The sequence below is a fragment of the Falco peregrinus genome, chromosome 8 (genome assembly GCF_023634155.1).
Source record: "Falco peregrinus isolate bFalPer1 chromosome 8, bFalPer1.pri, whole genome shotgun sequence".
Classification (NCBI taxonomy): Eukaryota; Metazoa; Chordata; class Aves; order Falconiformes; family Falconidae; genus Falco; species Falco peregrinus.
The window spans coordinates 46,837,042-46,852,326 of record NC_073728.1 but is presented as its reverse complement, the minus strand read 5'-3'; the positions used below and the strand labels follow the sequence as shown (position 1 = coordinate 46,852,326).

The 15,285-nt window shown below is 53.1% G+C and overlaps 1 protein-coding gene across 2 annotated transcripts in view; it reads right to left on the bottom strand.

Moving 5' to 3' along the window:
* ETF1 (eukaryotic translation termination factor 1) overlaps positions 1-13,434 on the bottom strand; it is a 28,445-nt gene extending 15,011 nt beyond the window's left edge. The window contains exon 1 of one of the 2 annotated variants that reach the window (XM_055812380.1): positions 13,337-13,434. Coding sequence is in view for 1 of the 2 variants with exons in the window: in XM_055812379.1 (XP_055668354.1) it covers positions 13,090-13,175 (86 nt within the window). In the remaining variant the exon portion in view is untranslated. Of the gene's footprint in view, positions 1-13,089; positions 13,233-13,336 lie in introns of those variants that run through there. The other variant, XM_055812379.1, reaches the window with a different exon arrangement.
* Between the last annotated feature and the right edge of the window lie 1,851 nt (positions 13,435-15,285).

Below are 15,285 nucleotides of genomic sequence, written 5' to 3'. Positions count from 1 at the left end.
GGCGATTATTTGTATTACACACAGAATCTTATCCACAAGGCAGAGTCACGTGTGCCAGTCAAATCACTGCTCCTTAGGACCACCCTGCCCAAAGCACCCTACCCGAGGTAACACAGAAGACTTCACAAGCCCTCATGATTTATTACTGCTAACAAATGAATGAAAAGGGTCTCTTAGATGATGTGTTCTCCTTCATTTAAGTCTCAAGCTAGTTTAACACGCACAGTGCAGTACTGTGCTTGGTCCAACCCTTCAGCAAATCCCAGCCCGGACTTACATCCAAAAGCACCTTCCATTACCAACAGCAAGTGCATTTCTTGGGTTTGACGTGCTTTCACCACTATTTAGTCCACCAAAGCTATTTCAGGCACTAACTGATTCCTGCAGAATCCAGCAAAATAGCAAGCGTGCAGCTTGCCACAGGAGCAGCAGCAGCTGGAGCACCTCGCAACAAGCCAGGAGCACAAGGAGTCAGCCAACTCGTCACCCTGTGTCCGCAGGCACCCAGCACCCCAAGGGGGGCAGCCCCTGCCAGCATGCTGCTGCCTGCTGGGTACAGCTAATCCACCCAACCAAGTAGTTAATTAGGCAGCCAGCTAATTGAAGGTTAACAGTCAGCACCCCCTGCTCATCTTCCTCTTCCTTAAACAAGCACACTGTCAGTATCTGATCACTAAACTAGAACACGTCCCAGAGAGGTTGAGACCAGCATGACACCAGCTGAAGCAGATCCACACCCAAATGACCAGGATGGCTACAGAACTGCCTCACACACCACTAAGACCTTGTCACCCTACCGCAGAAGAGTGGTTTTCCCCTCTCAAAGCAATCTTGTACCTGTATGTGACCTTACTGCAGGACGGCAAGGTCTAAAACAATAAAACAACTTGTGGTTGCATCTGCTAAATTCACCACAATGAGACAAAGCGTAGCAGTGTTTCCAAGAAAGTTGCTGGTCAAAAACACCTAGGAAAAAAAAAAAGGTTATTCCGTATAGTAATAAAATTTCCAGGTTTCCTAACGGTCTTTGCAGCCACTGCACCCGCACAAGACAATGGGTATTTCTGCAAAATTCCATGCCAGGCTCTAGAGTACATTTAATCTGGGAACAAGGTAGGGCAAATCACGCTGACTACAATCTCCCAAAAGGGGCCTTTCCAAACAGCAGACCTCTAAAACCAACAGGCTCTGCCATGCACGAAGCACACGGGACATTTGCTGCCTGGCAGGCCGCGGCCAACTATGCATCCCCTAGCAAGCACACTGCCAGGCAGAACTTCATTACAGAATTGTTACAGTGAACAATTAAGTAATCAATCTAGATTAAGGCAGTGCTCACACACTGGCAGCTCGTGATCGAACGTGCAATGAGCTGGTTCTTCCCTGAATCATCCCCAGCGCTCCTGCAGGAAGGATGGACCTGAAGCACTCTGGATTATATTCCGCTCAGAAGGATCCCGATTTCAAAATGCAGCACTGGCAAGAGGCTCCCTCCCTCGTTTTAGTGTACCCAAGACAAATTACACTAGATCAGCTGAAAGCTAATGCTTTCAGACTGAACTGAGCCGGGGAGTTTTAAGCAACTAGAGACAGTTGCTGTCCCTATTCTGGGCTAAGGAGTGCCTGCACAGCAGCCAAATAGCTGCCACTGTAACGCAAGTATGTGCATCAGGACCCGAAACGCTCCCAGATTATTTGCTTTGCAAGTAACTGGCATCCTGGACCACAGGCCAGCACAACATGTGGCACTGCACAAGGGACTGGAGAGGAGGAAACGAAAGCATTAAGGGCACCTGTTCACACACTACAAAGAAACAAGGGGGCAATTAAGCACCGACCTCTGGAAAGGTAGAAACACTTCACTGTGGGTACTACGGTAACTACTCATGCTGTGCCAGCCCTGCCAGTAATTGGCAATTAGATCAGCTTTAGCATGGCCTGGAAGGTACAGCATTAGGTATCTCTAGGATAGAAGATGATGATCAGGGCTCCAACTTTGCTCCTAAACCACTGCAGGTGAGCTCCAACAACCTGCCAGACAGCTGTTGGGGGGAATGGGTGGACAAACACACACAAACACATTTTGCACCCTCAAGACAGCAATTTCTTTAGAAAATTGAGGTGGATAGGACAGCCTGTTCTATTATTAAAACTTCAGTGTTACTACAGTTTGAATTTTAGAGAACTGTACCACAAACTAAACAGCTTTCCCAGTCACAGAGAGGCCCAAGAGCAAATGTTAACAAGTTATCACAGCGAGTGGCAGTGCGTGCGGTGCTGAATCATCACTAACCTAGCCCTGAAAAGCTGAAGGGGAAAGTTTTGCCAGTAATCCTGCAAACAGGTATTACGGCATCCAAGCAGCTCATTTTCCCTGCAAGATCTTCCTGCACTGCCTAACAGGTATCATCTGACAGATCTCACTGTGCCTTACAACAGCTGTGGTACCTGCAGACCAAGAAGAGAACCACTGGGTTCTTTCCAGAAGCAAGAGCAAGGATTTCACAGAAGACACACCAGCTGGACTGCTGTTTGGAGTCCCAAGCCATGTCTGGCACCAGGAGCGGTGCCCACTGCGGACACATTTTATGGTTCAGCATGAGGAAACCACCACAGCAGAAGGGCAGTGCACAAAGCGAGCTGTGTGTCACATTTGAGATAAGCTGCCAAGTACACCCCATGGCTGGTTTTCATTACAGCTGGCAGTTAAGCCTCCTGTTCTGGGTGACCATCTTCATCCACAGGGATTCGGTTTCTACTCTTTTGCCCATCAGAAGGGAACAGCTGAGCAGATCCTCAGACCTTCAGCTTTCAGCTGAAACTAGAAACTGGTCTAATGGTTTTCTAAAAGACTTCTACCATCTTACACAGCACTATGTCAGTAAAACGGCTACCTGCATGGCCACGTACCACACAAAACCAAACCAGCGAGCACTGACTGTAGCTACGCTTGACTTGGCAGCCAAGAGCAATCCCAACCAGAAGTCTGAGGAGTAACAGTCACTCAACCTGTCTCCTGGAATCTGGGATATGTGCTGGCAAAGGAGAGCGTTAATTTAACAGACATGCCATATAAATAGCAGTTACTGGCCTACCCTGTGGTATCAGAGGAGACTTCACAAACAGCAGCTGAACTGTAGTTGTTCCACAATGAAACATTTTACACGAATAGCATACTGTGTAATGTGGAGATGCAGAGGCAAGGAAGGTCAGTCATTCCCTCGGACTCAAAATGAGCATATTTTTACAGTGCACTAGCTTCATGAGCATTTTGCTTTCCCCAGGAACCAAGGGCAGCACAAGGCCTATATGTGATTGTGCCAGAGACTGGCAGGAGCACGGAGCAAACATGCTTTCAGATAATCTGATCTTAACCACGTACCACAGCTAGGAAGCTTTCTATGAAATAACTGTTGCCACATACTGCTTCAAGCGATGTTACCTGCCCAAGGTAACATCTGTTGGTCTCCATCCAAGAGGACTGCAGATTACTGGGCAGGCATTACATGTACCGAGGAGCCCAAGCTGCCTGGACAGCCAAGACTGCTGAAGTTATATGATGGCTAGACCAGTTCCATCACTGACACATCCACAGCCAGCTGCAAGATGGATGCCAGCAATATCTATTTAGCCTAAGGCAGAGTTTCACCAGGCACATACCACAGGTCCAGGAGAAGAGAGCTACCTTTGAGCAAATATCCACACAGCACTGCAGGCATATGGTACTTCAGCGAAGGACTAAGAGGAGAGCACAGTCCACACAAGCAGTGACGCAAGTAAAGAATATATGAGCATTTTTTTGATCCTGTATCTGAGCAGAGATGTTGAATCAAGCACTATAAAAAGTAAGTGTCCTTTGGTATAGGCAAGCACAAAACTGCTGGTTCAGGTTCTCTTACAAAACACAGGCCATTAGACACTCCCTATTCATACAAGCTCTGTATGCAACAGCACTGACCTTGCCGTAGGGAAGTTCTAAGCATATGCTCTTACAACTTATGAATTATGCTTGTGAAGTACATAAACAGGTCACAGCCATGCCCTTTAGAGACTTAAGGTCCTTTAATAAGACAAAGCCTTCATCAAATAGGAAATGGCTCAAGTCCACTTGAGATGCCAAATCTAGAGAGAAGACAGCAGATGCAAAAGCTACGTAACTTTTCCTGGAAATCCTGTCAGCCTGCTAAGAAACAGCAGAGACAATCTTAAGAGTCTAGGATCCCTTCAGAACTTTCCAGAGGCAATGTCATCTGGAAGCTTACCCAAAGACTGCATTGCCTGTGAGAATATTGGTTGAATGCTTTGCAAGAAACACAAGCCAACATGCCTCAATATAATTGCCGCTTGAGAAGCAACAGCTTTTTGTGATGTCTCCATCAGAAATAGATGAAATCCCACTCCCTGTTCAGATGATGGGCTCAAAGCACAGCTGGAGCAGGAGACAAGTGCTGCATGGATACCTAGACAGACCACACACCACCAGTTAGCTTGGCAATGGGATCTACCATTAGCTCCTTTGAAGTTTAACGCAAAGTTGAGCTGAAAGCTATGCAGTTGGCAGTACATTTTACAGCACTGTTTCAGCAAGAACCTCACAACTCCCACCTCAGAGGCATTCTGCATTTCACCACAGCACACGCCAGAACTCTGGATCATCTATTAAAAGGCAACATCAATACAAGTTGCTCCTCAAATGTTTCCAGGTCATGCAAAGAAGGGTATGAAGATGTGGAAGAGACCGGTTCCCAAGCAAAAGTATAGCAGAGAGATGACCTCTCTGGATCCAGTGCCACCTCAGAAGCCCAGAAAAAAGCACAAGGTGGGGGCAGGGTGGATAGGAAGGGAGGACTGCAGAGCCAGAAGACCAAGTAATTCTTTCCCCAAGAATACTTTTCAGCATAAGCATTAATTGGAGAAAGCCAGCCCCCCTCCCCCGAGTCCAAGAAACACTCCAGACAGCTAATTCCCCGTCAAGTCTTTGAATGCCACCTCCACCCTGGACAAAGGAAAATCACTTTGCTGCACAGCATGAGGCCATGCAGCTATTGCCACCATGGCTCACACAATGCCAAGCTCTCACGCTGTAGTTCTGTCCCAGAGCCCTGGACAGGAATCTTGTACATCATCTTCCTGTAACGCTGGCAAATGCGGCAGAAAGCATTTTGTGTAACCAGACACAGTTTGAACAGACATTAAGATTGTCCTGGAAAGGTATTCTGCCCTCTTACTCTAACCCACTGACCTTCTCAAAGCCCCAGGTGCCAAGCAAGCTTACCAAGTGCAAGCTAGGGAGCAGAGCATGAACCCACCCTGGAAAAGAGAAGTGAGCCTGCTTTCCTCAGTGCACCCCCTGCTTCAGCAGCAAGGGAAAGCTTCCCAGAGGGAGGCAGCAAATGGCTGCTTCAGCAAAGGAGCAGAGGCAAGCCTGGCTAGTGTCTCACCAAGGGTCAGACAAGGTAGTGCTCTCCCCACTTCAGCAGTCACGGGCCTGCTGCCAGGATATGCCTCCTGAGCTCAGCATGCATCACTCCCCAGGGACAGAAAGGAGGTGAAAGAAGAATCAGGTCACAGACCTCTATTCCTCCACACCACAGAGAATTTGGCCAGGTATCGCATGTCTGAAGGCTGCACAAGTAGCAGGTAACAGCAAGCCCTTGCCCATTGGTCCACCAGGCACCACCTGCGCAGAGGCCAAGGGCAGCAGCTCCATGCTCTGAGCTTCCACCTGTCCCCAGCTCCGACACTGCGGCTGCTGCTCAGGCAACACCAGCACCCAGATCCCAACTCAGTTCTGCAGCTCCAGGAGCAGATCCTGGCTGACTTCATCCCCTGTTGCTGAAGAGCAGTGAATCAGCACCAGTGGACACAGCACACCCCACAGGGAAGGTGAATTAATGCCACTCCGAAATCCTTGGATCAAAGGCAACACATCACAAAACATAATTGTGAAGGCATGTTTTGAACAGGCCTTATTGGCTGCATCTGACCTCATGCAGAAAGCCCGGATGCCCAATTACTGGTAAGTGGAACAGACATTTCTGCACTTCAGACATTTGTGACTCACCGGCTTAGTTTTGCGACAGCTCCCCTGCTCTCCCTCCTCCCTCTCCAATTATTAATGCTCCAAGTTTAAAAGACTTGTTGCATTATGCTAATGGGCCAGTTGGGTACAAGATGTACACTGAGGGACTGAACCAACAAATCCAGATTTGCTTGTTAAGATGTTAATGCCTCAGAGCTACGTGGGAATCGGTAGCTAACAGGGGCAAAAAAGAAATCCAATTGCCACAAAGCCAAAAAAGTCTGTCCTCTTTTGAAATGCTCATTCCTGTCTTCCACCACGTCATTTATCTTCAGCAGTCAGGGGCTCATTCATTAGCTCTATGTGAATGATGATCTGTGTATGAATCACACTGTTCACTAATGATTCACACAGTTGTGAAAGCGGGTATCAGGCTGCTGAACTACCAAGGGCTATAAACCACTTACTAGAGTTCCTGTCTGACATGTAACCACTCTCCCAGATCAGGTCATTTTCTGCCACTTGCTAGTGTGTACTCTCAAAACAGCACTTCCTAATTGTTGCTATAATTCAAAAGGAACAGGTAGAGCAGGCAGATGAGAAAGCCCAGGAAATGTTTTACAAGAATTAGACACAGGCAACCAGCAGGATGTCAACAACCCTTTGGATGTTCTCCCCCGGCTTTGGCTGTCTTCTCACCTGGCGCAGAGAGAGGGCAGCTTTCTCACACCACCCACCCTTGACAGCACTGAAAGACAAACTCTTAAACACTGCCTTAGTCCGGAGAGGTCTGATCAGCCCCACTCACATGAACTCAATATTCAGCTTCTAACCCAGCACTATGGAGGCTGGCAGCCTGAAGAGACTCGAACAGTCAGCGCAGGAAAGCAGCAGGTAAGCAGCTGCAGTACATCCTATGTGATTACCTGCCACAGAGCCCTCAGACACCACTTCTGCCCTGGACTACTATTTCTATTCCAGCCTCTCTCCCAGCATCTCCTCCTCCTCACACTACCAGAAGCAAAAGGCAGTACTAATATTATAGCCTTTGCCTCTGTAACAGAAATGGACCTCCTTTAGAAATTACCCTTAAAACAAGGGGGCTAAGAAAGCACTACTTCGAGGAAGCAATTTGGTTTAGGTAAGAACTGAAATCGTAACCTCTTCCCTGAACACTCCACACTTTAATGACAGATCATAAAGCCAAAGCACAGAATTCCTTGTCAGTAACATTCCACGTGCCACCCCGCAGATGCTACTGTTCCAGTCCTTGCCCCACTCATCTGCCTCTCATTCCCCACAGAGTAAAAGACAAGCTATTTACCCCAAGGCTGGCCCAGCCCGGATTCCAGGCGAAGCAAAAGACTTTTAGCAAAGGTAGGTCCACTGGAGACAGCAGCTTGCTGGAAAAAGATCCTCAGGGCTATCCCATGACTGGCACTAGCACGACATGTCAGCCCTGCAACCCAATTAACACAGCACAAGTTGGAAAGCCAAGTAGTACCTTGCCGCAGCACTGCCCTTCACAGATCGACCAGCTCACCCAGGCCCGGTTCAAGGTCTCCATCATAGTCCATGTCCTAAGGTGAAACCTTCGGTTCTGCAGAAACAGATCCTGTATCAACGGTTAAACTGTTTCCCAGAGCCCAGATCAGAAGCACAGCCACAATGACAGACCCCGATAAAGAAAGTAGGGAAAGAGATCTGCTGCCAGCCTGGGAGCAGGGCAGGGAGCCTCTGAACCAACACATCTCTGGCAGCATATCCAGAAATCAAAGTGATGAAAGGCCACACCAAATCCTCCTCCTGATGTATGACATCATTTAAAGACAAGATAGCTATACTGGTGCTTGCCTAGACACGGTGGTATTGTTACGCTCGAGTAAGACACAGTACACCACTATATATGGTGTACTGTATCTTACAGGCGTATATGGTGCAGCAGCAGAATTCACACCAGAATAAAGAATCAACTATTCCAGCACATTCAACTGTTCAACAGTTACTCCAGCACAGTTACAACTTCAGCACAACGAAGCTGTACAGTGCCTGCTATCAGTAGAAAAGCCATCTACAGTCAAGTGCTGCAGATGCTCCCAGTGACTACTTGCACTGCCTAATTCAGGAGAGAAATACAGCTCACAGACGCAGCACAGTACAACCCCGCACCGCCAGCTTCCCAGCACTTTGTTCAAGATGAATCAGGAATAAGGCAAACCTGCACATGACATCTGCTTGTGACTGACCACAGTTATTCCCTAAGTGCATCCCAGCAGCTAGCGCTGCCGCAGCATTCACAGCTGTAGTGTCGACTCACAAGGTGGGCTTTCAGGTCCCTTTTGGAAAGGCCACCACCCTAACAGCAGAACAGGACAAGACCTTCTTGCTCTCCAGAACCACCAGGTTGTCCAACAGGTCTCAGCCTTGCCAACTTGCCTGGTCACCAAAGTGGCATCATCCCAGGAGACCCCAGAACAAGGTGTGGAGATGCACAGCCTACCACCCACCTTCACGCAAGTGGCCTCCCATCCCTGTCGCACCAGGCTGGGAAAGAGTAGCAGTTTGAGGCTAATTCTAAAGTTGGGCTCTTCTGCCAGGACCAGCAAGGCTCCAGATGAACTGCAGGAGAACCCTGTTCCAAATGATGCTTTCTGCAACACAAGCTGGGCAAATCATTTATGTCCAAGCAACAGGTCAGCTCTTCTACCCTTCAAGAAGAACTAGTATACGTTTCGCTTCACAGGAATTCCCACAGATTTTCAGGCCTCTGTCCTTCCCGGTGACACGTTTGGTTTCTCCCATATAGCAGATTGAGGTCTCAACTTGGCAGAATCCAAACCCTAGCAGGAAACTGCACTGCTTTGCTTTCCCATGGCTCCGGAGACACCAAGACTTCCCTTCTCCTGCCGTTTCTCCATTCTCCTGCTTTGATACATTTCTTCCAGTCACAACCAGAGTAAGTTACTTGTTAAGACTTAGTTTCTGCATTTGCTGAGAAGCCTGCATATGCCCTGTTCCCCCCTACCTTCCAAATACTTAGTTTGAAAAAAAAAAAAAAAAAAAAGTTCTTCAACACACTCTATTTGTCAGCCTTAGTTGTCCTTGCAGACAGAGCCCTCAAAGACATCATTCTCTTTGCCTGTTTCAGTAAAATAACTAATAAGGGGTACTGCTCTGAAAGAGCAAGTCCAAGGCAGGAGAGATGATGTCTCAAGGGAGCAGGTTCATGAAGGTTTGACCATTATTAATGCAGGTCCACACCCTGCATCAGCACTTGCTGTGCTCTCAGGGTCAGAAAGTCCATCTGGCAGCGGAGGTGAGAGGTATTGGTAAATAGTTTCCGAGCAAAGCTGTTTGCAGGACGAAAACCCTTGTATCCAAGACTTTCAGAAGTTTTCCAAATGTGATTGAGATGTGACATCTCAGGCCTAAGCCTGCAAGGAGACTGCTAGTGGTTGCTGATACTCAATTTTGCCAAGCATTTACAGCTTAGATTAGCAGAAAAAACTGACCATAGCCCTGCTAACTATTCAGAACTGCAAAGACCAAAGGAACAAAGAGTGATTGTCAGTTTAACACTGACACTGGAAAACTGCACGAAGCAACAGCAGAAAAGCCCCAAGAGAGAGGACAAGGGAAAAACATAGTGGCTCATACCACTTGTACTTGAGCTGCTGCAACATCCACATCAAAAGACATGGCTGCAACTTCTAGGGGGCACAGTCTAGCACCAAGTCTCTCTTTTACAAAAACTAACGGTGGCCTGGAAGCAGAATCGCTTTGTAAGGGAGAAGCAGAAAGGCTTGATGAAAGTCTGAGCACTCCAAGCTACCAGAGATGAATGACAAGGCTAGACTTCTCACAAGGGCTGGCTCACCAGCAGCCTTTTACCCTCATCTTCTTCTGGCTAGAAAGGTTAATTGCCTGTAGTGCAGAACTCATGCCCCATTTGCTCTCATACATACATACTCTGCAGATACCACATACCCCCCCCCCCCCCTTCCTTTCTCACTAAATCAGAAAGACCAACTCATTCGCTTTGTACAGTATCAGACAGTTTGCAACTCAACTTTGGAAGAGCTAGGAGGAGATAACAGACACTTCGGCTTTAAGCAGCAAGATACTGACAAAAACTCCTTCTACTCCCTGCCAGCAAACACAGGGTTTTGAGGTGGGTTTGAGAGTTTCAATAATTAGGTTGCATTTTTTTTATTTCCCAGATGAGTGAGAAAGCCAGCTTCCCTAAGCAAGGCCGGAAAAATAACACAGGACTTCCTTGCTAGAATGTTACCTTAAAGTTTCAGAAGCAGCCTTACCCTCGCTGGCCTCTAACCCATCACCTTCTGGTGAAGCTGAAGCTGTGATCCTTCTCCCTCGGTTTTCTGAGCAAATACTGCCACTTACCTCACCTATCCCAGACACGATAAAAGAACTTCCTTGCTCTCCTGCTTGCTTAACATTTTGATAACATTCTGCAGATTTCATTGAGATTTTACCAAAATAGCTGGGTAACAGCAGAAGTGCCCCAACCACCACATATGAATCGAACGCCTAGCTCCAGCTTCCTCTGTTTCCCGTCCCTTTGATCCACTGCAGGAACAACCAGCACACGAAACTGGGACACTGCTGCTGGGTCACTGTTAGGAGTATATGAGTAAGGGAAGGTGGAGACGCCAAGGAGTCCCTAGCTCTCTACATCACCCTATTTAAAGGCTTTGCCCCCTAACCCACCCCAGAACAGGTCTTCCTACTTCACAGGAAGAGGAAGTGACTCTCCCAAAGGGCGGAAAAGCCTGTTTCACTGCCTCACACCTCTTGTGCCTGAAGCCGAAAGCTTCTGGTGGCAAAAGCTGTAGCATCTCTTCCCCTTACTAGGCCCAAACTCAGTAGGATAGTTTTAGCTAGGACTCCATGGAAGCACAACACACATTTACACATAACCAGCATAAGCTTGCTTACTGAAGGATTGCTAGCATCAGCGGCCTTCGTCAGGTGGCGGTTTAAGCAGCTAGCACACGTATTAAGGAACAGCAGTATCACGACAACTAGGAGAGATGCTGGATCCAGAGGGCTCAACTAAACCTCCTACAAGCACTTTCTTGCGCTTGCAGCACCTTTACCACAAAGTAGAGATGTGCCAGGGATCACCGATAGGGAAAAGAGGGAAGACAGTTGGGCTGTGGCCCCAGGAAGCTGTTACCCCTAACAGCCACCCGCTCCAAGCTAGCCCTTCAGCCTCAGCTCCCCCAGGAGCTCTCCAATACCAGTTTTAATCTTGTCCTCTACAACATTCATCTGTTCCAAGCAACATAAGAGCTGCTGCCGCTAAAGGTAGACATGCTTACGCTACCACATTTTGAATCAGAGAGCGCCAAAATGCTAACTGTACATTTCCAAAACACACCCCAGCCTCCCTTGGCTCTGTTGCAGAGACCAATAGCTGTTTTTACAAGCTGCAATGGGTGCCTGTAGCTCCCAAAGCCCTTTCAGCTTCACAGCAGAAGTCATTTACGCGCTCCCATGCTTGCTGGGACCTCCCCATAAGTACAACACATGCTGTCAAGGCTGTGCGAAGGCACAGCCAAATGATCAGCTTTGGCAGTCAAAGTCCACTCTGCTGCAGGGAAGGACAACCCTGGCTCCCCACTTTGTTTTCCCACAACCTCATCCCTTGCCCAGCAACATTATAAATCAGATTTTAAAAAAAATTTAGGGAGACCTGTGGCTTGTGTTCTCCTCCTCATTGCCATCCTGCCTGGGTTACTTTTCAGCTGAACGATTCCCCTGGCCTACTCTACACACAAGAACAAGCACGAGCACTAAAGAAAGAACAAGACGGCAGCTCTGCTTACGCAAGCTGTCCAAAGGCAACCTGCCTTTTGGGTGGACACAGAATGGTGCCAGCGGTGCCCCAGCTAGAGTAACAGTGGTTCAGATGAACCTATGGAAACTGGAGCCGCAAGGGTAGCTAAGGAGTCACCCTTCATTTTTATTTTATTGCATTGCACACCGAGACACACACCTTCTTCGCTATTTCACAGCTCTAGAACCTGTAGCTCTTTCTGTTACTCAAGCCAGAGTGGGTTCCTGACCAGTGCAACAAGCAGCTGCTGAGTTAGCCATGGAAACAGGCACCATGTCACTGTTGGCTGTAAGAACATCCAGAAGTCTAACTTCTAGTGGGGAAAAAAAGAAATCAAAGTGCAAGGCTGATATAAGCAGGATTAGAGACTTTAAAGGGAACACTATCCAAGCTCCGGAAGAGCGTGCTTTCAGGGAAATGGGGCAGAGCGCTTTCGCTGGAAGGTGAAGGGGTGAGAAAGAGCAAATAGGTGTCAATATGAGAAGTAAAGCAGGAAGGGCTGCCTCGGCCCCTGCCTCCCTGCCCTCACCCTGGTGCCTTCCCCGGGCCAGCTGGTCCCTTGGGAGGGGCCCAAGCCTGCACGGGGGGCAGCGGAGCAGTCTACTCCCGCTGGAATCCACCGCTCCCCGGTGCCAGCTGGCACGGGGCGGCCGGGGGCACGGCCAGACCGGGCCCACGTGGAGCTCGGCAGCCAGCGCGGGGCCGGGTGCACACACCTGTGACACCCCCGCAGCGGCGGCCGGGGGCAGCTCACCCGCTGCGGGGGCGGGGGGCAGCGGCTGCCGGGCCGCCACCGGGCCGAGGCCAGCGGGCAGCTCAGCGGCGGGCGCTGTCCCGCTCCCGCACGGCCACACTTCCTTTCCGCGCCGAAGACTTCCCGGTGCCCCCGGGGGGGACGCGGCCCTCCCCGCAGGACCCCAGCCCCACTTTGCTCCGCCAGCCCCGGGCCCCAGGTGGCCACAGGGACCCTCCGCCTCACCACGCGGCCAGACAAAAGGGCACCGGGGACGGGGCCGCCGGGACGGGGCTGCGCCTCGCCTCGCCTCCCTCCGCCCCCGCGGCGGCAGGCCCGGGCGGCAGGGCCCCCGCTCCGGCCGGGACCCCCCTCCCCGCCCCAACACCGCCGGGGCGGCCGGCCCCGCTGCCCACCGGCCCGCCCTCCCGCCGCGGCCGCCCCTGAGGCGGCGCAGGCCCCGCCGCTCACCCGCGGGCCGCCTCCAGGCTCTTGATGAGCTTCTTGATCTTCCAGATCTCCACGTTGCGGTCGGCAGCGCTGGGATCGTCCGCCATCTTCTCCCTCCTCCTCCTCCTCCTCCTCCTCCTCCTCCTGCTGCGGCTGCGGCGGCCTGCGGCGGGCCGGCGGCACAGACACAGCGGTTAAACCCCCGCCCCGGCGCGGCCCGGCCCGGCCCGGCCCCGCCGCCGCCGCCGCCCGCCCGCCGCTCCCTCACCTCAGGCCCGGTCCCCCCCGGCGGCGCGCGGCTGGCGGCGGCGCTGACGTCGGACACCGGCTGCTCGCGCTCCCCCTCTCCGCGCTGCATGTGTTGCAATCGGCTCACATGGGGCCTGTGACATCACTTCCGGGGGACCGGGGCGGGGGGCGGCCGTCCGCCCCGCCCGCGCGGGAGCGGAGCGCCACACCATAGGACGGCTGACGGCCCCTCACCGCCCTCTTTCCACGCCGCTATTGGCCGCCGCTCCGCGCGGGGCGCTATGGGTCGCGTAGTCCGCGGCCCGCCCCGGCCCGGCCGCGGCGCTCGGCGGGGCCGGGGCGGGGCGGCACGGCGGATCTCGCGAGAGCTGCGAGGCAGAGCCCGGGCGCGCTTAAAGGGCCCGCGGCCGCGGCGTGGCCCGGGGCAGGGTTTGCGGCGGCCCTGGCTGCCCGCAGCGTCTCAGGGCCCGCCCCCCCCCCCCCCCCCCCCCCCGCCGGACCATCCCCCCCTTCCCCGGGCCCTGCGGTTGGCGTCTGTGTCACACCCACCTACCGGGCGGTGTCACCCTCCAGACCGCCTGTGCGCCCCCCCGGGCAGCGGGCCACCTCTGTTACAGCCCATGCCACCCGCTGTGCCCCCGGCAGCCCGCCGGGGCGGGCAGCGGAACCTGTGCCCCCGGGCCAGCCGCTCCCAGCAGCGCCAGACGGGCCCTCACGGGCGGGATCTCCGGTCCCCGGGCGGCCGCCGCCCCTCAGCACGGCCGGGGCGTTCTCGGAGCCACCCAGGCCCCCCCGGCCCGTCCGGGTCACGCCGGGGGGAGCCGAGCTGGGCGGGGGGCGAGGGTGCACTTACGGAGCCGCAGGGTTATCCTTTCCCTGGAAAAGTCACCTTCCTGCCGGCCTTGTCTGCAGAGGCCTCAGCCTGTGCTCGGGGCGCTGCTCCGGGTCCCCACGTCCCGAGGCGGGCGGCGAGAGCGGCCGGGTTCAGGGGCGGCCAGAGACCTGGGGCGCGGGGTGGAGGGGACCCGGCTGGCGGGGGGGTGGTGCCCCTGCGGCCCTGTCCTGCACCGGGGAGATAAGCCAGCACCGGGCTGCCCGGCGGGTGGGGGCCCCGTGCCCTGTAGGGCCGCAGCTTGGCTCGGCGGGGGGCAACCTCCTGCAGCGCCCCCCGGGGCCCGGGCGAGCGGGGGGGCTCACGCCAGCCCGTGCCCGGCACAGCAGTGGCTTGGCTGGGGCAGCAGGGCTCCCCGTGTGCCCCTGCAGCACCCCGGGGCTGGGGCCTCTCCTATTAACGCACCATTTGAGGGGGTTTGGCCCGGCAGCCCCGCTCCGGGGTGACAGGCTGGCAGGCCCCCCCTTGGTGCTGCCACTCGGCAGGACAGCGGGGCAGTGGGGGGCGACCCACCTCTGCGTGTCTGAGCACGGGTTCAAGAACTGCAGATAAACAGCAAACACAGCCCCAGCCTCCCCGCCCGGGCCTGGTGAGAACTGGGACCTACTGGGCTTCCTGGGGGATCGCAGCACTGCACAGGAGGAAAGTGAGATGGAGCCTCTCCCCATCCTTTGCCAGACAGTGGCTGTCAGTGCACTGCGAAGGCACGGCTCCTTTTTAAAACCCCTCTCCAAGTAGCACGGCAGCGTATTGAAGGCCACAACCGGCTTTTTTGGCCCCAAAGGCGCCAGGCAGCGGGGCTGGGAGCGCCATGGCCCGGGGAGTGCCTGCTGGTTCTGCCTCTGGCAGTGCCTGAAGCAGGACTGGCTGGGACCGGGGCATGAAACGATGCTGAAGCCATTTACTTTTTTCTTTTATGAAGCGGTAGCAGGGAGGTTGCCCCCTCCCGCCCCACCCCCGAGGTGATGCTCTCCTGGTGATGTTGTGCAGGCACCAGCTGGATGCTGTGGGGGTTCATGGACGAGGTGTCCCTCCAGCCCCAGTCTGCCTCCCTGGGACATACCAGCCCTGGTGTT